Consider the following 25,338-nt stretch of genomic DNA (forward strand, 5'->3'; position numbering starts at 1 on the left):
ATGATTGCACATATGAACACTTAATAGAATTGGGATTTTCTTAATTTCAGGAAGGCAATGATAAGATGGATTCTAAAAATACATGATTTACCTTTAAAGCATGCCTGAATTCAGCCAATACTGAAAAAAAAATTTCCTGGTATACCTCTATGAAGAATAAAGAAAGATGGCATAAAAATTAGTTTTGTAGCAGATACAAAATAATTCTGGCAAGATTCACAAAATTAATATGCCACACATGGAAAAATGAATATAGTCTCTAATAAGTCCATAGAGAAATACGTATAGTCTCAAAAGACTGGTTTAACAAATAATTAACAAGACGTGTGCAACAATGAATGATACTAAGGAAACAGGTTATTGGTAAAGGCAGTGGAAGAGAGTGAACTAGAAAATAGATAGGATAAGAAGCAAGCGCATGGAGCCTCCTTCATCTTTAACAGAATTAGTTACCAACAACTGTCAAGAGTAGGGAATATTTGATTTAAAATAAGGCTGCATAGATTAAACTCAATTTTCCAAAAAATAAATTCTTATCATTTGATACAGCCTTAATGAGCCTCACAGCTCAGAGAATAATTTGGTTCATATTTTAAAAATATGCATTCCACATTTTAAAGCAGTCATTAATTTTGTTATATTTTCAAATTAAATTTGATAGTTACCAGCAAATTCAAACATAATCTGGCTATTTTATTCAACATAGCTACAGATTCTATTTGGGGCTATTTTAGAAAAAAAATGTAAAGCAGTAAGAGGTATAGTTTCATATAGCGTATCTCTATTCAATCATATAGATATATGACCATTCCCATAAAACAAATATGTTTTGAATTAGCTATACACATGTGGAGTCTTCTTAAACAAAAAGTCTTGAATAGACTTTTAAAATGAGGTCTATGTAAAAAACTTACAATTTTCCTCTTCCTATTTATTAACAAACTGGAAAGACCAGATTTCTGGCTATTCAATCCCCAAATAACTTGCCAAGTAGAAGAAATTAGTTCAAAGGAATTACAAGTTCTCTTTAAAGCTCTTATAAAATGGGATTACCACCTCAAAAGACTGCTTAATACAGAGGCATTAGATTACTTTCTGAGTTCATTTTCTTTAAAATGAACTAAAGACATATCACAATGAAAGAGGAACTAGTTTTAAATTCTTACAATAAAAGTACATGAACATAGTCTGGGACATGATAATTAGAAGTTACAATCCTTATTCACAATGATCTAATCTTTTAACATTTTAATATATCTTAAAGTAAGCCTATCTTGAATTGATTTTATGGAGAAAGTAATAGCTACGGAGGAGGGGGGAGATTAGCTCAGTGGTGGAGAGTGTGCTTAGCATATAAGAAGTCCTGGGTTCAATCCCCACTACCTCCATTAAAAATATAAGTAAATAAACCTAATCACCTCCCCCAGAAAAACAAAGGAAAAAAATTATGATTTTTTTAAAAAACAGCTACTATTTGTAATGTCCAATATATATGCATCAGGCAGCAACTTCTCTCCTTATAGAGAGTATTTAATTCAATCCTCAAAACAACACTATGAGGTTAAATATTCCATTTTTAGTTCATTTAAATGTTGAATAAACAGGATCAGCGAGGTTAAGCAACTTGGCCAAAGTGCCACAGTTAGTAAGAAACAGAGCTAGGATTCAAACAGCTCATTCTAAACCAGTTTCTCAACAGCAGTATTACTGATGTCCTCGGCCAGATAATTCTTTGTTGTGGGGAGCTGTCTTGCACATTGCACGATGTTGAGCAGCATCACTGACCTCCACCCACTAGATGCCAGTAGCATCACTACCCCCAGCTGCAACAACCAAAAATGTCTCCAGACATTGCCAGATAACCCTTGGGAAGTAAAATTACCCACTCCCTTGTTGAGAACCACTGTTTTAAACTGAAAAGGATTTTCATAGTACTATTTAAGCTTTTATAATCTTATTATGTATTCAAAAATATCTTTATTCATTCCTGACCAGAACACAATATAAAAGAAAGATCTGATGATAAAGTAAATAAAACCTTCACAAGTCCTTAGCATAAGGGATAATAAACTTCCTAGGCTTGTGTTTCTCAAAATGAAGCTAGTATAAAGGAGCCTGTAAAAAGTACAGACTTCTAGGTTTCATCCTCCAATAAATTTGATTCAGGTCTAGAGTAGGTTCCAAGATTATGGAATTTTAACATGTACCCTAAGTGATTCTTTATACACTGAAGTTTTCTCTACATTTTAATTCTTACGGGCAAGGACTACATGTTATATAAATTTCTATGCATAACACAGGGAAATTAAATAAACATTAAGCAATTCGAATTATGAATAGCAGGAAAAAATACACCATTATTAAAAATAATTTCTTTTTTTTTGCTGCCCACTCAGGCTCCAGTCCAACCCTGAGCCACTGCTCCTCCCTCACACTCTCCTCCCAATTCCAGGGCAGGGCAGAGAACCTGGGGTCTGAAAGTTGTTCTCTTTTCCTAAGAACTTCACAGTGGAGCCAGGAATTCAAAACACACATTTGTGAAACAATAGATAACAACAGCAAGACAGCCTGTAAGCAAAGAATGTGTGTAAAGACTGAAAAGAAAGCGGAAGAGAAAGTGTAAAGGAATTCAGCATAAACCTGGGCAATTTTCTAGGAGTCCTGGTGCAGTTGAGCTTTCCTCTGACTGAAGGTGCCCCAGAGCAATGCAATCTCCCCAGTGGCTAGAGTTTTAACTTCCAGTAGAGTTAAGCCAATTAACTACCAAAGAACAAGTGTGTATGTTTTTAACAGGCGGTATGCAAAAGAAGGCCACAAGTGGGCTTAACACCCAGCTGGACAGTGCACCTCCCTATGGTCTGGTGAGGGAAACAGTTCGGTGTTCTTTCTACAGGTAAGGATTCAATGATATAGCTTGTAACTCAAACCTAGCCATGCCACCCCACCCACCTTTCTTTTGTTACTCCACAATCATTCCCCTAAAAAGGATTTTCACTTTAGAAAGTGACCTTGGTGAGCTGAAGTTTACAGTTTCAAAAGCCCCCTAAGGTTTCATTTTGAAAAGTCATTGTAGACTCTAGATTGACCTGAAATGGTTGAAGAATGTTATATATTCTAGATAACTCAAATATAACACGTTAATAGTTCCTAGACACTTCTTTTGCTAGTCCTCTTGTCTTTTAATATTAAACGATTTTTTAAAGGAATTTCTCTTTTCTTCACATTTGAGTTACAAGTTCTCTTGATCAGAGTAAATCTCTAGTACCGAAGAAACTTCTTCCTTAGGGTGCTTCTCATCCGTTGTCAAGAGCTGATAGTTTGGGGACTGAAAACTATGGCTCAGAAATAAAAATTTTGTTTTTCTATAGCCTCTCCACTAAGTCCCACTATTCACACTTCAGATATTCCTTTATCTTCCAAACTCACAACCTTCAAAAGTAAAGGATTAAAATGTCACCTGTGCCCTTCAGGTCCTTTTATTTACTATTCAATAATTTAAAGTTATTAGTAAGGGAGGGATATAGTTCAGTGGTAGAGTGTGTGCTTAGCATGCGAGAGGTCTTGGGTTCAATCCCCAGTAACTCCTTTAAATAAATAAACAAACCTAATGACCCCCCACTAAAAAAAATGTAAATAAATAAACCTAATTACCTCCCCCCAAAAAAGAATTAAAGAAAAGTTAAAAAAATAATAATAATAACAAAGTTATTAGTAAGAAACACATTTTCCAAGGACGATAGTACATAAAGGTAAGAGGTTTATCAAGTGAACTCAGCAACTCAAAAAAGCAATTGGTTTGGAAACAGCTCCTACTGGAAATACTTTTTCCACTAACAGTTTTAAAAACATTTAAGAAAATACATCCGTCCAGCTTTTTAAATTTGTATTGGATATATTTACTCAAAACAAAATACAAGCTTACTATGACAAAACATTAAATTTATAAGCAAAGTCGTTCACAATCAATTGATTTCTCCCCTTCTTAGAGTACATTACTTTCAATCATTCAAATAAAACAAAAAGAGGAGCAATAATATTCACAATTAAAATATAATACTCACCACAAAGTTACGTAAGCCTCAATTCTCTCTCTTCTCTTGAAACCTTTAAAGCAGTACGGTCACAAAATAATCCCACTAACAGGAAGTCAATTAATCTCTTTAATTCTGTTAGCAATAATCAAGTATGATGAAAATTTTAGGACTACAAGGGATTAAGAGGACCAAGAAAGGGCAGTGAGACAACAGTTTAATTTTATTCTACCTGCTTGCATAGTATTTATTTCAATTAAATCTAGCAAAGTAGATTAAGCCTTAACAACTACAAATTCTCCTACTATCACTGAATATCACTCATCAAAGACAGCATATGGGAATCCACTATCATTTAAAGCTAAACTCTGATCCTGCTATTAAGATTTCTTTTGAATTTCAGAATAAAGCTAAGCATCACCAGTCTGAATTCCTCTAAAATGCACCTCCCTCCCCCTCCAAACTCATATCATTATATCTTTGTTCTACACCATCAGGGTTTATTGATAAAAATTCTTGATACTTTCAGCTTTCCTAATAATCCACTAGCCTATAAATGCTAGTTAAAAAATTCCAAGTTAAGCAATACATTTCCAACTCTATCCTTAAATTAAGACTGAGACTGAACAGATCTGGAAACATAATTGGCAGATAATGACAGAAGGAGAAAGACAGTGAACAGAGACAAGAGTATTTGTAATCCTTAAATGCCATCTGCTCCATTCTTGGTTCACCTACTTCCTGGACAGTGCTAAGATATACCACTGTCCCCTCTCCTTGATGTTTTGTTTTGGGGGGGGTGTCTCAATTTGTTTGCTTTGCAATGCTACCAAGCCTTTGGTTCTTGGTAATAAGGCATTTTCTAAAGAATTGCAGGGGGCTTTGTGCATGTGACACTTTCATGTGTCAGTTCTCCAAGCAACGTCAGAGAATACAGTTTTTCCAATAATAGCCTGCGTCAAAATATGCAGGTAATTTCATTTTCTGAATAACCTTCATAAAAACAATACAAAAAGATCAGTTGAAAAAAGTTTTATACTGCAGAGGAACATAATCTTATTTTATTCTCTAAAGTTCATCTAATATCTGCTATATGTCAAATACTGCATTAGGCAAAGTACAACCCTCATCTCCTTTAATTTTCACACGAAAAGAAATATATTTTTAAAAATATTTTTAAACCGTCTCTAAGTAGTATCATAGTAATCTTTTTTTTAAAAACAGCCTCAAACATTCTTAGTTAGAGGGGAAAGGGGTAAAAACTAAAACAACTTTACCAACCCATATTTATTCCTTGTTTACTGATGAGAAAATCCAATTTTAGATTGTGAAACCAAAATAAATGTGCAAGTGAAAGAAGATTCCTAACTCTATATCCACACAATTAATTAATTAATTAATTAGATGTTTACTGACAGACACTGCTGGGTGTGATGGAAAGAAAATTCATTTTAAAGTGTCTGCATTCATAACCAATATTTTATAATAACTATAAATGGAGTATAGTCTTTAAAAATTGTGAACACCTGAAAATTTTTTAAAATTTAAAAAACTTAAAAAACATTGTACATCTGAAAGTTATACAATACTGTAAAGCAACCATACCTCAATAAAAAAAAAGTATCTGTATTCAAGATGCTCACAGTCTAATGGGAAAGACTGGTATCTAAACAATGACAATACAATGCGCTGAACTCATCTCAGTTCACCTGGGGGGACCAGGAAAAGCTTAGTTGAGGAAGAAGGCAATGTTTGAGCTAAGACTTGAATAGTAGAAACCCTCAGGTGAATGAGGGAGTGAGGTGATAGAGAAGAAGGGAGATACCCCAGCAAGTATAAACACTTAAAAGAGAGTATAGAAAGATCAAGGCAGGCAGATAATTCAGTATGACTAGTACAGGGAGGAGCTTGAAGTGAGATAAGCCTGGAAGAAGCAGACCAGGGACAGGCTACAGAAGCCCTTTTATACTTTGCAAAACAGGTTTTTAAACCTTTTGGTTTTCAGTTATTCAGGTTAAGCATCTCTGGCAACACTGTTAAGGGTGAGTTCAAGGACAACCAGTTAGGCAGTTATAGCAATAGTGATAAGTGTCTTGAAAGGTGGGCATGATAGGAAGGGAGTTAGAATAAAATTCACATAACATAAAATCCACCATGTTAACAATTTTAAAATACATAATTCATTGCTGATTCCTTTTAAAAGTAATCTATCCCCTGCTAGGCCTTTCTGCTTCTAGTTTAGTGAGAGGTTAAATGAATAAATAATGTAATGGTATATATGTCCCTGTGCTATACAGTATAATCTTGTTTATTTATCCTACATATGCCTGTCAGTATCTACAAATTTTGAACTCCCAGTCTGTCCCTTCCCACCCTCCTCCCCCTTGGCAACCAGATCTTGTTGTAGCTCACAGGAAAAAAAGAATGTGACAATGAATATATGTGTGTTCATGTATAACTTAAAAATTATGCTCTACACAATTTCCAAATTGACACAACATTGTAAAGTGACTATAACTTAATAAAAAATGTTAAAAAAATAATGTAATGGTAGATACACTAGTTTTAAAAAATCTTCACTTTTTTTTAATTAAAAAAGAGTAGGTGGTTGTTGTAGAAATTTAGACAATACCAGCACATAAGGTAAAAAGTTAAAGTGTTCCTCTAATGAACAATCCCAGCTACCCACAGATATCCACTATTAACGGACTGTTGTATATATCCTTACGAAGGTTTCTCTCTCTATATAGACAGTTACGTGTAGTTTTTTTAAAACATAAAAGGCCTTTAGAATATAAAACTATGTATTGCTCTACATCTTGTTTTCCATATAAAAATGGCTTCGACCCCGCTTAAAAAGGCACATCGATTTCTAGTCCCAGTGTATTGTATATTTTAATTTTACTTTTTGCCAATCTAGTAAGTAACTTGTTTTAATTTGCTAGCTTATTTTTTTTCTTATGGAATAGTACAAATATTCAGAAAAAGAGAGGGTAGGTTTTTTAAAATTCAGCTCAAGTTGACAAGCATCTGAGATGTTTAAATGGTATTTTTAAAGTCCATGTACAGGTATTGTGTACTAGAGGCAGCACAGAATGTACAGGAAATAGTGTAAGACTGCCTGACCTAGTATTTTAGTCCTTGTTCTGCAACAGTTAACTGTGTAAGCTTAGGACATGATTTTCCACATTTATAAAATTAGAGAGCATAAATAATTGCTAGTAATCTATAAAGCTCTTAAGAGCATACGGCTCTAAGTCACAAATGTTTCAAAACAAGGTTAAAATTCCTCAGCTTGGATTGCTTAATGGTGAGTAAAGAATATTCTATCTCCTACGCTTAGCAAAGCCAGTAAATTCCACAAGGGGGTATCTAAGTTTTGTTCATTTATGTATACCAAGCTCCTAGAACAGTGTCTGGAACGCTTGATATTTGGTAAATGATTGAATATGGTTTAAGAGCTTCACTCCGGTAAATTGCTTTGAATCAATTATTTGGACAATGAAATAAATTTGGCACAGTTTCGTTCTTCAGTTTAATCCTCACATTAAAACGAAGTGAAAATGCTACAAAATATATAGCTTTTATACGTCTAAAAGGGAGTTACATTCACTGACAATAGAGAGACTCAGTTATTTCTACCCCTAGCCCTAAAGTCGAACTTCCCTCCACCACCTGACAAGGCCCATACTCAAAGAAGTGTCAAAACTCGTAGCTGTGTATAGCCTACAAGGATTTTGTAGGATAATCCTTTTGTATTATCCTACAAAAGCCAGGCTGTCACCTACCTAACCTCACTCTCAGACTCTACAATCCTAGAAGACAAAATGTTACAATTTCTTCTCTCGCGAACCCCTCAACTCCAAAAACGGCGGAACTGGAGCAACTAAAGACACAGAATCGGCGGGGAAAAAGGATAAGGAATGACAAAACAGACCCTCTCAAGCCCCACTCCTTGTGAAAAGCCCGTGTTGTTGGAAACAGCGTTCTCACCTCCTTCTTTCTCTGGGCAGAGGCTGAAGGAACCCCGTAAACGAGCAGCAGTGCCACCGCCATGGTCGCAGAGACACACCAAAGCCACCAACGCGCTGCCATGTTCGCTTCTCTCCCTCCTAGAAAGGAAACTTTCCTGGGGCTGGGTCTGAAGGTTGGGCGTGAGAACAGGCAAACCAGCCCCTTGACCCTCCTCATTGGTCCAGCTCAGCCCTGCCTGCAGTCCCCTCACATTACGTCACGACGCTGTACAGCTAGACGCCCGCTAAAAAACGGCTCACTTCTAATTGGTCTCCGTTAGCCAATAGAAAAAGGATAATCTGGAGGTCTTTCATTGGTCCGCTAAGGATGATGGACCGCCCCTTTTATTATACGTAAAGCTGGAGCGTTTAGCGGCTCTTCAGACGCGCCTGCGCAGTTGTGAAGCTTGCGGCTGTTCGGAGTCCACGACAGTTTGAGATTACTGAGTCTTTTCCCGCCGGACTCACTTAAGAAGTGTTTGAAATCCACCTCTTTCTATAATATTCTCGAAACACTAGACCCAGCAACGATTGATAGGAGCTAAGTCCCTCGCTCGGCCTCCAAGGTATTTCAAATTAAAAAAACAAGTAAAAGCAGGAAAGCAAAAATAATATTAATGAGGGAGATTTTTTAAAGTGAACGAACAAGAGTTTGTTGAACACCTCCTGTGTCCCATGAACTGTGCGACGTGCGCTGAAGAGAGCCGAGATCGAGTTATTTCCTAAAGTGTTTATTCATGGTATTTTTTTAAATTAAACTTTTAAATTTATTAATTAAGCACCAACAAGGACTTAAATTTCGGTTATAAACAGCAAATTCTTTTTTTTTTTTAACTTGTCATTGTTTTGTTTGAGGGATGGACGCAAAGCTAAGGTTGTAAGAAAGCACTTTTGTCTTTCTAAAGTTTTTGTGTCATAATCAGTTTTCATTAAATCCAATTCCGTTATCTTCAAAAATTTTTTTAAATCCTACATACGGAATAGAAAAAAAAAATCCTGCATAGCCAAAGTTTCCATTTATTTGGCCCAGTTCTGTTTATCATGGTGGGTTGTAAAACTGGGATGATTTTACTGGAGAATAATAATATACTCAAGAGGAAAAACACCAACAAAATCAATTGCCTATAATTTGGATTTATTTTGATGTTGTGGAATATCATATGACCTTTCTTTTAGGCCCTGCTGGGAAACACACACACACACACACACACACACGCACACACGCACACACGCACACACGGGAAAATAATTTCATCATGCTGGAAAGACAAAGAGATGGTTATGGAAGGGAAAATAGCTAGTTTTGAAGAGATGTGATCTACAGATATGAAAAAAATTAAAAAGTTTACAGACATAAGAAACATGAAAAAAAAAAAACACAGACATGCTATATGATTCAATTTACATGATATTCTGGAAAGGCAAATTCATAGGGACAGAAAACAGATCAGTGGCTATTAAGGCCGTGAGGTGGGTAGAGGGGTTGACTACAAAGGGAGATTTTTGTGGGAATGCAGCTTTTCTCTTAACTGTTGAGGTGGTTACACGCTGTATGCATTTGTCAAAACTCAGAACCATACACTAAAAGAGTGAATTTATCTGCATGTAAACTTAACAAATAAAAATTAAGGTAAGTTTCTTAAGTACACAGAGGAATCTCACCTATCGTTTTGGCAAAAATTCAGTACATGCTGTCATCAAGTCTGGGGGGAAACAGTCACCCTCATACATTACTGGTGGGAATGCAAAATGTAGTGTAACTTAACAATATCTAATGCATTTAGCCTTTGATCCAGCAACACCACCTCTAGGAATCTATTCCAATAATAAGAAAATATATGTGCAGAAAGTTATTCATTTCAGCACTATTTGTAATTGAAATAGGCTTAAAACTACCTAAATGTTCAAATATAGGAGAATATACTATTGTACATAAATACCATGTAGTATTTCTCAACTGTAAAGAAAAGGAAAGAGGAAGAGCTGTGTAAATGATACGGATTTTCAAGATCTATTGTTAAAGTGAAAAAAACCAAATGCAAAAATACATACCTATTATGCTACATTTGTGTAAAATAGAGGAGGAAATAAGAAAATATATACATATTTGCCTGTTTTTGTAAGAGGAAACACAGTAAGCTTAAACCAGAAACTAATGAAATTGGTTAACTACAGGAGGTGGAGGAAATGAAGTGGAACGGTTATGGGAGGGAATGACACTTCTCTAAGTACACCAGTTTGTACAGTTTTGACTTTTGGAATAATGCTAATTTTTTTTAATGTGTAGAACTGAATCATGTGGTTTTGCTAAATGAAAAAGGTTCTGGAGATGGATGGTGGTGATGGTTGTACAATAATGTAAATGTACTTAATGCCACTGAACTGTACACTTAAAAATGGTTAAAATGGTAAATTTTATGTTATGTATATTTTACTACAATTTCTAAAATAAATTAAAACTGAAAAAAATCGAATCAATAAGACTGGAAAAAACCCTTAAATTGAACCTTAAATTGAATACAAATAAAAAAGGGAACCCAACTCTATTTCAAATGAAAAACAACCACACTAAAGAAAGAAAGAACAAATCTGAATTATTTATGAGCACACTACTTTGATTATATACCACGAGTCTAAAGAAAAAAAAAACTACCAGCAAATCTTAAACTAACTAATTAGGGTTGTTTTTTGTAGTGATATAAATATTCTAAAAATGTACTATGTGTAATGTAATATATAAAAACATTGATGTTGAGAGCCAGGATTCTCATTGTGGAAGAAGGGAGATACAAATATGAAATAAGTGAAAGTAAAAAAGAACTTTTGGGGGTTGGACTGGAATTGGAGGTATTAGTATAAATTTATCATTTATAACATATATTCCTAGCTCTATTCACGGAAAGGACTAGAAGTAATGACACTCCAATATCCATGAGCAAACTTAGTGCCAAATCTAGGTTGCTAAATGCCACCCCTAAAAGAAATTAGGGCTCCTTTGGAAAATGGCTGATCCCAGTACTGGGCAGGGAAAGTACAAGATGAGCCTTGAACATCTTGTGTCAGAAAATAAAGATGCCCCCCTACCACCAAAAAAAAAAAAAAAAAAAAAAAAAAAAAAGATGGAGACATGTCAAAAAAAGATATACAAGCTAGCTTGAAGGGAATCCTACTGACCACATCTGGGAATATTGAGCATTTAAAAAAATCATGATAGCAATGGATTAAAACCTATGGAATCCATGAATCCACACTGATAATGAATAAATAGGAGAGAAGATAAAATTCCTGCCTGTAGCGCATGAGTACAGCTCAGTGGTAGAGTGGATAGCATGCACAAGGTCCTGGGTTCAATCCCCAGTACCTCCATTAAAAAAAAATCCTCTTTGTAGTAGAACACCCAGTATTAAGTATGGAAGGAATGATAAAGTTAGAAAATCACCATTTTGCAACTTTCATACTAATAATTGACTTAGGCAAAAATCACCAATGGATACAAAAACTAGTGGGTGAAAGTTCAATGAAGAACAGGATCTACACATAGTCTCAATGTATTCTTCACCTTACTTATTAATTACAAAGAGAAAAACAGTAACCTTATAGTGTAGGAACTTGGAGGCCACTCTTTTGACCAAATGATTAAAGTTGGCATTACTAATAATCTAACATTACAAGATTCCTGATAAAATGCCTTAAGAAGACACATCTGTTATGCAGTATTCCTGCCTGAAGTGTATTAACTGAATCTAATTATGAGGAAACATAAAGCACACAAAATTTGAGGAAAGCTTTACAAAATAACTGGCCTGTACTCTTCAAATATATTACAGGGCACAGATCTGTGGAGTCAGAAGGACCATTACCAGTTCTGCTGCTTACAATTGCCTAATCTTGATTCTGCACCTCACTTCCTTCATATGTAAAACTGAGAGAGTAAAACTTACCTGTAGTAAGAAAAAAATTAATGATATGAAAGAGAAAGAAAGGCTGAAGAACTATTCAATTTAAAGGAGACTAAAGACACATAATAACTAAGTTCAATACAGGGAACTGGATTGAATTCTGGATAGACATTGGAGTAATTGGTGAAATTTGAATATGACTTGTATCAATATTAAAATTTCTGAATTTAATAACTGCACTCTGGTTATGAAAGAGAATAGCTTCCTCTTAGGAAATGAACCCTTAAATATTAATAGGTAAAAGAACATGATGTATGCAAGCTATTCTCAAGTGGTTCAGAAAATACATGTGTATATATACATGTATATTTATACACACACAAAGAAAACGTGGCAAGATATTACCAAGTGGTGTACCTTGGTAATGGGTATACAGAAATTCTTCCTCTCACCACAAATATTTTATTATGAAAACATCCAAACATACAGAAAAAGTGAGATGTACTCTGAACACCCACCATCAATATTTTACAAACAGCAATTGGTTAAATTTGCTTTATCATATATTTATCTATATATTAAGGATTCTTTTTACTGTTCTTGCAACTTTCCTTATGACTTGAAATTATTTCAAAATTAAAAGTTAAACGAATTAGTAGATAGTAACAGGAAACCAAAAAAAATTAATGAAGTGAAGGAAGTTTGGAGGGAACAGAAAGTACTGCTCGTGTGAAGCGAGATACAAGCTCAAGCCTCTGAAACAGTATCTTGAAGTTGGTGCCTTTGATGACTCAGTCTAAGATCAGTGTCTCAGCTCTCCTCTAAGAGCCCTAAACCTCGCTTCAAAGCAGGGGATTCTCTCATTCTTCAGTTAAGTACCGTAATACGTCATTTATAAAGCGTGAAACTACATTTCCCAAAAGGCCTTTATCTTCCTGTGCTGTAAAGAGGATGCCTATTTCTATAGGTTTTTACAGGTCTCGCGAGATTTCTTAAAAATCTTTTTAAAGAACGCAGCTGGAAGCCATTTTGTTTTTCAGGGCTCTTTGCAAGGGTACTTGACCAGAAGTTGCGAGAAACCAGCAGCTGCAGTTGCCGCAGTTCTGTCGTCCGCTTCATGATGTTTCCCTTGGCCAGAAACGCACTAAGTCGTCTCGGAGGTGAGCAAAAATTGTGAGCAAACCATTTCCAACGGGCTTTTATCCATTTGTCCTCGTGGGCTCTCATGCCCTTTCCTTCCACTTGCATACCGACTGTATAATTCTAAATGCTGTCTCCCACCTCGCCCTAAGTAATGGGGGAAGATGTCCTTAATATTAATCTAATCACTCAGCGTTTCTGTTTCGGTTCCCAGTTCTCTTTCTGTTACTGGAGTCATAACCTGGCTGCTCCTTATTATTCAGTAACCTACGACTTCAGGGGAGACACTTGGTGAACACATCTCGTTCCTTAAGTAATTTCGTAAATTTTAGCTTTGCCATACATTTACCTGCAAGTATAAGAGCCTCCTCGCCAATTCTGGTTTCATTGCAGGGAGACAACCTAAATGGTAGGCCTGCCGATTATATGTTACTTGTGGATTATTAACTGAATAATTGTGGTCATTTTTTTTTTCTTATCTAAAAGTTTGGCAAGTATAGGGAAATTTTGAGACCAGCATTATGTATTGAGAATTCTTTAGATTGGAGAAAGAAAATTCATTTCCGAACTTGATTTGTACTGAAGGTGACCTTGAGTAACGTGAGCAGTTTTACAATGAAAGTGACCTTAAGGAATTTCCATTTAGCTTCTTTAGCCATCTTTTAATTTTCTGTTTACAGAGTCATTGGAGGTATTACTAGATTGTGTTCTGAACACTCAAGCCCCTTTGACAATAACCAAAAAATAGTTGACCGACTGTTTTCTCATATTCCAAAAGCCATGTGTATTATCTCACTTTGGGTAAATGATTTAACCTCTCTGAACTTCATTTTCCTCCTTTGTAAAATAAGGGCTTAGTAAATAATACCTACCTCATAGAGTTGTTGAGAATTATATGAGATTACCAATAGGTGGTAACTGAACCATTTCTTGTCACAGAGAAGGAGTCTAAAGAAATCCACTTTGGTGACCTAAATGTTGAGGTTATGAGGTGTTGCAGAATTGCTTGGTAATCTTATTTTCTTTGCCCTCTGAGCAAGTAGGGCCTTGTACTTCAGGAAAGGGGATTTGAGGGTTTTTTTCCCCAATGTGGAATTCACACACTCTCTTTTTAACTGCTCTAGAGCAGAATATACTGTGAAACGTTTGTAAATTTGCTCATCCCAAGTGTGACTAAAGGTGGAAAAAAAGACTGTAAGGCGCTTAAGAGAAGAAACCATTAATGGTCAAATAACTATCCCGAAATAATCCATTTATCACATAGAAGCCATTATATTCTTAAATTCTTAAGTGCTAGTGAATCGGCAACATTGCTATTTCTTTATTTAGTACGTCTTTCATTACATACTTAAGTACCTTTTGAGGCTCTAAAACAATAAGGATCTGCTGCTTAGATTGGAGGGGAATTGAAAAACAGCTGGAAATATGCATTTTCCAGTCTTGGCTCTTTCTCAGGCCCTCCTAAGTTCCTCCAGAGGCAGTTTGAAAACTCTACTAAAATAATAGTAAAGAGCAAAGTTTTAATGTTGTCATTCTGCTGAAAAACTTTTGCCTCTACCAGAAAAGTGGCCCTCCAAGAACCTTTCTAGTTTTACCTCCTGTTACTAATCTATATACCTTGTCCTTCAAGGTAATTGATTTTCTAGTACACTGGGTTTTCTGTCTCTGCCATTTTTCAGGTTCCCCTTTCCCACGTCTGCATAACAAAATCCTACCTGCTATTCAAAGTGCTTAGCTAACATTCTTCTTCTTTGTATTATTGTGGTTTGTGTCTATATGTCTAATACCTTCCTCTAGACTGCAAGTTACATGAGGACAGGGTCTGTGTATTCCACATTTTCATATACCCCATTTCATTTAACATGGTGCTGTATTCATTAGTTGCTTTTTTAAAAAAAATCAAGATTACTCTAGTTTTTGGAGTTTCTTTTTGTAATTTTAAGGTCATAAACATTTAGTGTGCTTTCAAAGTTCATTTTGAGTTTATTTACCCTTTTATGTTGTAACTTGTTGAGCACTGCTGAGTAAACTTTAGTGAAAATTGAAGTCATAAATACTCAAATTAATGAAGTAGGATCCATGTTCAGAGGTTATACAAATACCAGTTTGTTGTGAATGTTACATCGTCTGTTCTTTGCCCCCCCAACATTTTATTATGAAAAATTTTAGACGTACAGAAAATTTGGAAGAATTATATACCCACATACCCACCACATAGATTCTACAATTAACATTTTGCTATATTTGTTAGACCATGTATCAATCCATCTGTCAATTCATCTTGTTTGTGAAGCATTTCAAAGTTTGCTACTTCGCTTTTACCTTCAGTATGTTTTAACATTTTATTACGCTGCGTTATACTGTAAAGTTAACTTCCTTGTCTTTCCTGAGTGGCAGTATCAATTACACGTATGTTCTCTTTGCCTGATAATTGATGGATATGCTCCTGTATTCTTTTTTTTCCCTTTAAGTTCGAAGCATTCAGCAAACAGTGGCAAGGCAGAGCCACCAGAAACGGGCACCTGATTTCCATGACAAATATGGTAATGCTGTATTAGCTAGTGGAGCCACTTTTTGTATTGCTGTATGGACATATGTAAGTACTACTGATTGATAATCTCTGTATTAGATGCCTTTTATTCCCACTTAGTTCATGTATTCAAAATGTTTTCACACAGTAGTATACATTTCTAGTTAGGAGGGGCTTTAGAGATTTTCTAATTACCCACCCAGTGCAGGAATTTCTTCCTCAACATTGAGCATTCATCCATCATCTGTTCTTAACATTTCCAATAACAAGTTGCTTAGTGGATTACAAGACAGTCCTTTCCATATTGTGTAGCTGTTAAAAAGATCTTATGTTGAGTTAAAATCTCCTTCCTTCATTTTACCCATCATTCTGTAGCAACGCAGAAATTCTGATCCTATTTCCATGTATAAATCATTAGATATTAGAAAATTCCTATCATGTTTACTGGATCTTTTCAGATTAAACATTCTTAGTTCTGTTGGTCATTTTTTTGTTCCCAAGGTTTCCAGGGTTTTCACTATCTTGGGTCGCCTTTCTTTGCTTAATCTTTCTTCTAAAATTCCACCCTCAGAACTGAGTACAGCATTTCTGATGGATGAAATATAAAGTGACTTGCTTTTAATATTTTAGCTTTTTACATCTTATGTTTAATAATCTACTTACCAGTCACTGTACTTCCTGGTTACAAGTAGAAGTCTTGGAGTTGTAATAAATATATAAGTTGATTTTAAAAGATATGAATCAACCGTTGCCTTCATAATCAGATGCTTCATTAATAGGCCTTTTTCATTCTTGTTTTGATCTTCCTGAAATCAGATATACTATTAAAATAAGTGTGTGTACTTAATTAGAAGAGTAAACAGATGTTGAACAAATGTGTGATGGGGCATTTTTGAAGGTGAAGTGCTCTTTGATGAAGGGATATTGCAGAAGTGCTCTTTGGCAGTATTTAGGTAGTTGTAGTAGAGTGAAACAATGTTTTGAGGAGATAGTGTAGAAATATGAAATATGAATTTGAATTAAATAAAATTTAGTTCCTTAGTCATATTAGCTACATCTTAGTTGCTCAATAGCCATATGTGGGTAGTGGCTACTGTATTGGATAATGCAGATATAGAACATTTCCTTCATCTCTGGAAGTTCTGTTGAACAGCACTGCTCTAGAGAATTGGGACAGCACCTAGGTTTAGCCTACATGGAGGTCACTGTATCCCTGGTGACTTTCTGAATGTTTGTAACCTATAGAGCAGAGTACCTTTGTCACTTTTAAGAAATAGTGTCCAAGGGAGAGTGGACTCTGGTTTAAACATATAACTGACAGCATTTTAATTCTTACAGGCAGCAACACAAATTGGAATAGAATGGAACCTGTCCCCTGTTGGCAGAGTCACTCCAAAGGGATGGAGAGATCAGTAATCATCCCAGCTGGTTTAATACTGAATTGTTTCAAAACCAACTCATGGATGCCAAGTAAAAGCACTGTGTACCCGTTAAAATATGGAATGATTGAAAAAATAAAGTACGTTTGAAGCCTTCATTGTAGGTTTGTTTGTTTCTTTTGTAAATGAAACCAAGCCTGATCACTTTTCATTTATTTAACCTTTGTTTTAATGTTAAAGTCAAAACACTGCACTACTTCTTGAATAGCTTTTTTCTATTAGGTAGAGTGAAAGGAAAATCTTACCTGGATGTTGACTTTAGGCTGAAATTATAGTCCATGAATAACTGGTCACAGAGTTATTTTAGGTCATCTTTGAGTTTAAAATTTGGTGTGTATATATATATACACACATACATACACACACACACTGCTTTCAGCCTTTGATTTATGTTTATATTTGAAATTGGATTTGGTCCTTTTTACACCTACCAAGAGAACTGAAGGTGTCATCAGACTTGTGGGAAGTGGTCCTATCAAATGAACTCCTAGGATGTCTGGAGACTAACTAGCTCCTTGGCTCCCTTGGCACATTTATCTTAATTAGAGCTTTAGATTTTTCAGCATATTTATTTAAGATGTTTATGATGTTATTAAAGAAAGGATCTGTCAAATGTAGTTTACTTTTGCCTGTGTAACTACTAGTGACCTCTGCTGTTGGCTTTCTGTAATTATACCAACTTTTGGACTTGTGGATTATCCTGAATTCAGTATGACTGGATTTTACGTGTTAAGATACTAACTGAAGAAAACAAGGTATCTACACCATGTATTTCATTACTTCCTTGGCCAAAGGCTGTGAAGTAAGCCTCATAGTGGTTTGTTGATAGTGCTCAAGTAAGCAGAAAATGGAATTTCAGTTGAGTAACCTATCTGTATTGGCTAAATGAGAGGTTTCTAAAATTCACTTACCTGATGCTATAAGTTATCAGGTAAGTGGCTTTTAGGAATCTTACAAATTTACCTGATGTAGATAAGGAATTAACCAAACATGAAAAATGTTTACTTTTTACGTGAAATACTAAGAATGCCTTCATGGCAATATGTCCTATTTTCTCATTAAATGCACCAAAGCCAGTAATTTCATGATTTAAGTAAGAGAAATGATTTGAATGTCATCACAATATAAGTAGGTTACAAGATTAATAACTATATAGTAGTGCCACTATTTAATAAAATTACAATACTATATTTTGAAAGAATGTTAAAATAGGACTAAAGTATTCAAATACATGAAACCCTGCGACACGATTAAGCAAAATGTAACGAAGTTTCAACATTCCCTTTTTGTTACTGAGTTGGCACTGAGAATTTCTAATGACTGGAGGTAATTTTCAGTATGATTTGTACCACATCTGTCAGGTAAGTGATAATTGTCAGCTATTATGATAGGCAAAAATAAATAGTATGACATTTTAAAAATGTCTCTGTCCACTTGCCAGCATATGTGTTGCCTTGTGTGATAAAACCTGGTGGTGGTATTCAGCATCTTTGAACATACTTTTAAGACTTAATTTTATGGTTGATCTTGTCCTGATGAGTAGTTAACAAAACTATCATGGCCACTACCAGAAATGAAGCTGTAGTTTAAGTCTAAATTATTCTGTGTCATCACAATATTCTGACTTTGCAACTTTCTTAGTGTACTCAATCAAACTTTTGTCCTCACAAATGCACTCATCCTGTGACACATCACTTTGAGAGTGAAGCTTGTCAAATTAGTGTTCCTATAAAAAACCTGAAGAATTTAGGTAAGTGACTTTAGAAGCATTGCCGGTCCTTCAAATGTTAATTATTGGGTTATGAAGTATTTTTTAATTAGGATGAATGTCTTAAATGCCATTCTTAGTTTGACTCAAACTTATTTTAGTGCATGTGTTCTTTTAAATTCATTGAACTTAAAACTAGGTACTGTGGTAGCTGTAGAGGCACAGACTTTGAGTTCTCACACTCACGAGTATTAACTTTATTGGTGATATTAACCATTTAGTAAGCATTTTGGGGGCACCTACTATCTGCTCAACGTCAGGAAACCTGATTACTTCTTGAGGACATTCCCTTCTGTTTGAAAGCTCAGTTAATTTAAAAAGTGTTGGTATGCTCACTCATTGATAAGGGAGATTAGGGATGATTCATTTAGAGATGAGGTGTTTTAGAGTGAGGGAAAAGGCTCAGTGACTAAGGATGTAGAGGATCTTGCAGCTCTTAATGATATACTTTACATAAAAGCTAGAGAGCTAGTAGATTTGATATTCTTCTGATAAAGGTTTGTTTCTGGTTTCTACCTTTTAGTGAATTTCTTTGAAAGCTTAACACAATGTTAATATTGTAGTTACAAACCAACTTGCTAATAATTGGAAGCCCACTTAAAAGCCATTTCGTGTGATGTGGTTTTTAAGATTTAAAATTTGGGGCTGAATTTGGATCAACAGTTAAGGCTATGCACACTGACAACTACAGCTTAATGTTCAGAAAGGTAAGGAGTCCTGAAGTGATTTTTTTTATTAATGTGGATGGTTGTAGAGGGGTAAAGAATAATTGTTTCTGGAATACTTAATTGTTGGCCTAAAATTTAGATCTGCGGACAGTGTTAAGTGTTACCTGTCAGGACTTAATAGGGATTTGAATCAGGATGAAAATTATTTTATTAAACACTTAAGTAGGCATACTGTGTGCCACTTTTCTAAGCCTTTTACAGTCTTAAAATAATATTTACACTTTGCACTGTTTTGAGTTCTGCAACATTATTTGAGTTTATATTCTTTATGGGAACTGGGTTTAAATGAAAATATGAATAATCCTGTGATTAGTTTTCCCTTGCATCTTATGACATATTTAATGAAAGGATATATGAAAAGACCACATCTTGCTTCAAAATTAGTGAGATGAAGCCCCTTCCTTACTCTTAATGTTTATAGTTTTAAAAATTCTAGGATTTTGCTGTTTTTTGAAATGACAAATTGGAACAGGAATAAAAATAAATTTTTCTTAAATGCTTTCTGTACCACTTACTTATTGCATTGTATTGCTACATTTTAGGCATCTCATTTCTATCAAAACTCATGGTAATAGATACTCTAATAATATCTTTGCATCCTTGGAATCCTGTAGGTTTTTAAGATCATGGGTGAGTGAATGAGTAAATGTGGAAGTGGTTCAGAGCTTGGAATGGCAATGTGAAGGTAGTGTGAGGTGAGATCCCTGCCCCAACTCCAACACACACATAGAGATTATGAATTTAAAAAATGAATTAAAAAACATTTATCAAAAAAAAATTGAGGTCATTTTTCAGTGGAGGGATGAGGACAAGTTCATCGTTCTGGCATTCATATCTGGAGTTAGGCTACACAGTCTAACAGAAGCAGGATAATTTTAATCTGTGAAAGGCTGAATTATGTAGAAGATGATTTATAAGGAGCTCTAAGGTACATCCTGGCTTGAGGTTAGGAAAACTGCAGATAACAGGTTTTGATGGAGTTTTTGTTTTTGGTAAGCGAGGAAGAGGGATCTCTGCAGCGCCAAAAGGAAAGACTTCCGCCTGAGGCTGCGTGTCTGTCCCAGGGCAGCAGGGGGCGGGAGAAGCTCGATTCTAGTCTCAGTATTTCCCCTTCACGTAACGCGTCCCTCCGCCCCTCCGGCTGCTTCCGGCTGGGGCATCACCCGGAAGTGGGGGGTGAAGGCAGGGGTGAAAGCAGCCGGCCCGGCGGCGGGGGTGGAGGAAGGGAAGAAGCAGAGGGAGGAGTTGGCGTCGCCGCCGCCGTCGCCGCCATCGCCGCGGTCGCCGCGGTGACTTCTCCCGGTGTGTGAGATCGGAGCCTGCGCGCGTGAGTTTGTCGCTGCCACCGGCTGCGTAGCTCCGAAGATTTAACCATAGGATAGAAAGAAACAGGTAAGTCCTATATCGGCTTCCCGTCGTCCCCTTCTACTGGACGGGTATTCTGTACTGTCAGCGTGTACTACCGAGTGTGGCGAGAAGGTTATTTTAATCTGGGGGAGTCTCTAAACTCAGTTCTTCACAACTCAGGTATTTATTGCACTCATGTTTTACCTCCCCTAACAGGGGATAGAGGAGGGGAGATTAGGTCCTGACCCCTGTCGCTTTCTTGTACCCTTCTGAGGAAGTGTCCTGATCATCTATAGCCTCTGTTACCTAATTGATTGAAGGTACAAGATCTGTGGCCGGTATTGGAAGTCACGTGGACTGATCACAATTATTAATGAAATAACATGAGGAAATTAGTTATTTTGCTTCTTGTCTCGCTCTGGGAGCGTAAACTAAATTGAGAGAACACTCTTGTTTCCATTTCATTTTGTTCATTCTGCTCCCTCCCAGTAAAGTTACTCTCCATCGTCATTGCAGCCTGTGGCATCTTTATCTTTGACACTTTTTGTTGTAGACGTTGAGGTTCTCCTAAGCATAGGCAACTATTTTATCGTTTCACAAGTTAATATTTTTCAGCATCTGATCTTTGTTTTAATTATAACTCTTCATCTACAGTAGATGAGACCTGATGTGTGCAGAACATTGAATTAGGTGATGTTGAGGTGTGGGGGATATACACAAGAAATAGCAGAGAGTCTCTGGCCTCAAAAGAATTTGCACTCAACTTGAGTTCAGACATGAAGACAATGGATTCTAGCAGCCCCACTGATTGAGTAACTACGTTGCTTATCTCATCCTTTTTAAAGGATATTTTGAACTGAGATTTTATTTTTTATCTTTCAAGCTTTCTTGTTTCTACACTCATGACAAGAGAAGGTTTTTTCTTTTTTGTACTGAATTGTCTCACAATTTAGTAGGAAAGACAGATAAACCCTTTTAATCTCAATAATGTATATTAGAAACAGTGTTATGAGAATTCTGGGAATGGAGCTTTTGAGCTGGGCCTTGATAAATGGATAGGATTTAACTTTGTAGGAATGGAGGTAGGGGAGGGCAGCCCAGGTAGAGAGATACTATGAGGAAAGGCTTGCAGGGCTGGAAAGATGCATCCAACAATATATTGTACATCAACATCTCTATAACAGCCACATCTTCCAAGATGTCACTGGTTAAAAGAAAAAAAAATAGAATTAAAAACTGGTAAGGTTACAATCGTATCCCAACCATATTCCAGCTATCTTCCAGCCAATAAAATAGCTTATACATAGAAAAAAAAACATGAAGTAACAAAAACAGTGTTAATATGTGAGATTTAATTCTGATGTAAACTCAAATATAGAAGATGAAAAAGTAAAGCTTGCTATTTTTAAATTCTGATTGAGTGTCGTGTCTTTGTTTAATTAATTAATTAATTAATTTATTGAAGTATAGTCAGTTTACAGTGTTGTGTCAGAGTGTCGTGTCTTAAATATAATTTGGAATCTTATTAAATTGCAAGGAATGAATAACAACATTGTCTAAAGGCAGAAGGTGTTCCAGTTTTTCCCCAGGGAATTTCTGCATTTCTTTTCTCTTCCAAAATGGTTTCTTTACTGTTCTTAACCTGATAGAAACTATTCTTTTTCAATCTTAGTCTTAGAAAGATCTTGATTCTTGGCCTTTAGGTAGGGTTAGATTAGACAATATCAAAAGGATAGGTTAAAACGTCTAGTCTCTAATGCAGAAGATTGTTTTTCTTTGAACAATGCATGCAGAAGCAGTAAAATCTGTTTGAAAATAAGAGAGAGCAAGCAAAAATAACCCCAGTAACATACCACAACCTTTACTTCTGTGAGGGCTTTAAGGCAACACATTCCTTTTTATAAATTCCTCATTATAACTGCTTTTATCTATATATTTAAAAAATACTTGGCAAACATTAATCAAGACTTTGACCCCCCCAGTGAGTGAAAATAATTTTCTTTTGCCAGATAGAAAAGTAAATTGTGAGGAGAGATTTGTCTGAGGTGATACAGGCACTGGCACACATGAGAATAGTATTTGGGAGTTTTGTCTCAAAATTCCTTCTACTCATCTTTGTTAAAGGAAAATACAGCTTTTGAAGGTTTCACAGAATTTTGTTTTTAAACAGAAATCTTTCTTGGGACATAAATCAAGATGAGGGTGAGGGATGGGAGAGACAGGCAACAGTCAGGCCTGTTTCATTCAGTCTGTCATCGCAGCAGTCATGTTTTTCATTTATGAATCTGTCTTGACGTTGATTTAATATGATATAACTTGTTTACTTACTGAGATAGTATGGCAGGAATAGTGTCATGGTACTTTTAGAATGTGTTTCATTAAAGTGAAAGGATAGGATGTTTCTGGTTTCATAAGTATGTTCCTGGTTTCTCCAGCACTGTTAGGAAATTGATTTCCTCATCTTTGTGGGCTCAAATGTGAAAAATATTGGTAGATTACATCAATTTTCACAGATACTTCTTTCCTTGAAGAAAATGAGGATAAAGTGAGTGAATTAATTGTGCTTTGTCCTGTGTTTTCTGTTTATGTTTATAATTACACAGCTGTGGCCGCAGGATTTAAATTTTTTAAACCTGTTTTTTACTTTATAATTCTCTAGTATAGAAGTCCAGTTTTCCAGACGTAATCAGGAATGCATTTTGACAATTTACTAATTGGAATAAATGGGTTATTCCACATCTTAGGGAAATTGTTTTAGCCTGACCAGTTACCTTAGTTGATTTCATTTGTAAAAAATTAAAGTGTTTTGTTTCATGCTGTTGTAATTGTTCCTGATCTGTCTTGTGCATTTGGTGTCCTAACCAAAGCAGATAGGGAGGGAATAATACTGAAATTACTCCTTTCCTTACCCTATCCTGAGTTTGCAGAGCATTCTATGTTTCTTGGAATTACAAAGAAAATTGTTTCTGATCTTTTCAGTGTTCACCTGAAGCATGCTACCTGCCATTCAGGAGAGGAGGGCATTAGAAGGGCTTCTGTTAAGACCTGAAAAACTGTCAGTAGAGATAGACAAACAGAGAGGGATAATTCTACAGTGGAGAGCCCTATTAATGAACTTCTCAGGACGATTTAGGATAAATCTGTAGCTGATCTCTAGGGTCATGAGGACACTTAAAGGTTGTTCTTTGAGCTAACAAAAGCTTAGGGAGCTTAGTTGTTAAAGAGTGCCAAGTGTAATTTCCTTTGTTGATCCTTGCACTTAAAGTGGTGGGAAAAAAGGTGTCTAATATTTTGGTGATGATGAAATTATTTGCTCTAAGAGTTCTAATTTAAGTATTCAATTGATCATTAATCTAATAGTATTAAACTAAAATATAAAGTACTGTATTGATTATTGATAAATATATTAATTGTATTATTAAAACACTAATATTAATATTAAACTATTTGTATACAGCTAATTTCATTTTGGCCAATAAATGCTTTCTCTTATTTTGCTATACCATTTCACTGTTAATTCTAAGTAGCACTTTTTAGTTTAGATTTATAGTCACAATATCTTGGTATTAATTTCTAATCACAACTGCAAGTGCATTTTTATGTATTAGCAATCAGATTGGTGTCATACTTTTTAAAGTATTGTCCGTCTAAAGCGAAGTGTTTTATCTTGCTCATCTGTTTCTATCTAGGTGATAAAAGAAAGAATTTTAGTCATGAAAACCTTCATAGCCTTTAGATAGCTTTAGAGCCTTAAATTCATTGTAGATAAAGTGAAATAGATAAAGGAATAAATTATTACTTCAACTTGAGTGTGATTAAGATTGTCTAATGAGGATGTGGAAAAAAGGGAACTCTCATACACTGTTGGTGGGAATGTAAACTGGTGCAGCCACTGTAGAGAACAGTATGGAGGTTTCTCAAAAAACGAAAAATAGAACTACCATATGACCCAGCAATTCCAATCCTGGATATATAAATGAAAAAAATGAAAAACACTCATTCAAAAAGATACATGCACCCCAATGATCATAGCAGCATTGTTTACAATAGCCAGGATATTGAAGCAACCTAAGTGTCCATCAAGAGATGAATGGATAAAGAAGATGTGTATATATGCAGTGGAATATTACTCAGCCATAAAAAACGACATTTTACCATTTGCAACAACGTGGATGGACTTAGAGGGTATTATGCTAAGTGAAATAAGTCAGAAAAAGACAAATACTGTATGATATTACTTATATGTGGAATCGAAAAATACAATTAACTAGTAAATATAATGAAAAGGAAACAGACTCACAGATATAGAGAACAGACTAGTGGTTACCAGTGGGGAGAGGGAAGGAAGGGGAAGATAGGGGTAGAGAATTAAGAGGTAGAAACTACTATGTATGAAATAAATAAGCTACAAGGATATATTGTACAACTCAGAGAATACAGTCA

The 25,338-nt window shown here is 35.5% G+C and overlaps 3 protein-coding genes across 4 annotated transcripts in view; 2 read left to right on the forward strand and 1 right to left on the reverse strand.

The window, feature by feature from the left end:
- MAGT1 (magnesium transporter 1) overlaps positions 1-8,246 on the reverse strand; it is a 42,002-nt gene extending 33,756 nt beyond the window's left edge. The window contains exon 1 of one of the 2 annotated variants that reach the window (XM_010950597.3): positions 8,025-8,246. In XM_010950597.3, coding sequence (XP_010948899.1) covers positions 8,025-8,222 — 198 coding nt within the window. In that variant the 5' untranslated portion in view covers positions 8,223-8,246. The remainder of the gene's footprint in view (positions 1-8,024) is intronic. The other variant, XM_045513399.2, reaches the window with a different exon arrangement.
- A 4,697-nt stretch (positions 8,247-12,943) lies between these two features.
- COX7B (cytochrome c oxidase subunit 7B) lies at positions 12,944-17,150 on the forward strand. Its single transcript, XM_010950596.3, has 3 exons — positions 12,944-13,103; positions 15,555-15,679; positions 16,952-17,150. The coding sequence occupies exons 1-3, from the start codon at positions 13,061-13,063 to the stop codon at positions 17,027-17,029; spliced, it is 246 nt and encodes an 81-aa protein (XP_010948898.1). The 5' UTR covers positions 12,944-13,060; the 3' UTR covers positions 17,030-17,150.
- A 3,563-nt stretch (positions 17,151-20,713) lies between these two features.
- ATP7A (ATPase copper transporting alpha) overlaps positions 20,714-25,338 on the forward strand; it is a 123,538-nt gene continuing 118,913 nt past the window's right edge. The window contains exon 1 of the mRNA XM_010950594.3: positions 20,714-20,940. The gene's annotated coding sequence lies outside the window, so the exon portion shown is untranslated. The remainder of the gene's footprint in view (positions 20,941-25,338) is intronic.

The sequence above is a fragment of the Camelus bactrianus genome, chromosome X (genome assembly GCF_048773025.1).
Source record: "Camelus bactrianus isolate YW-2024 breed Bactrian camel chromosome X, ASM4877302v1, whole genome shotgun sequence".
Taxonomy (NCBI): domain Eukaryota; kingdom Metazoa; phylum Chordata; class Mammalia; order Artiodactyla; family Camelidae; genus Camelus; species Camelus bactrianus.

Excerpts from the sequence above, each read along its gene's own strand:
- COX7B (XM_010950596.3), top strand. The coding sequence starts at position 13,061 with ATGATGTTTCCCTTGGCCAGAAACGCACTAAGTCGTCTCGGAG. Across the intron at positions 13,104-15,554 it reads CGCACTAAGTCGTCTCGGAG|TTCGAAGCATTCAGCAAACA; the intron begins GTGAGCAAAAAT and ends TTTCCCTTTAAG. Across the intron at positions 15,680-16,951 it reads GTATTGCTGTATGGACATAT|GCAGCAACACAAATTGGAAT; the intron begins GTAAGTACTACT and ends TAATTCTTACAG.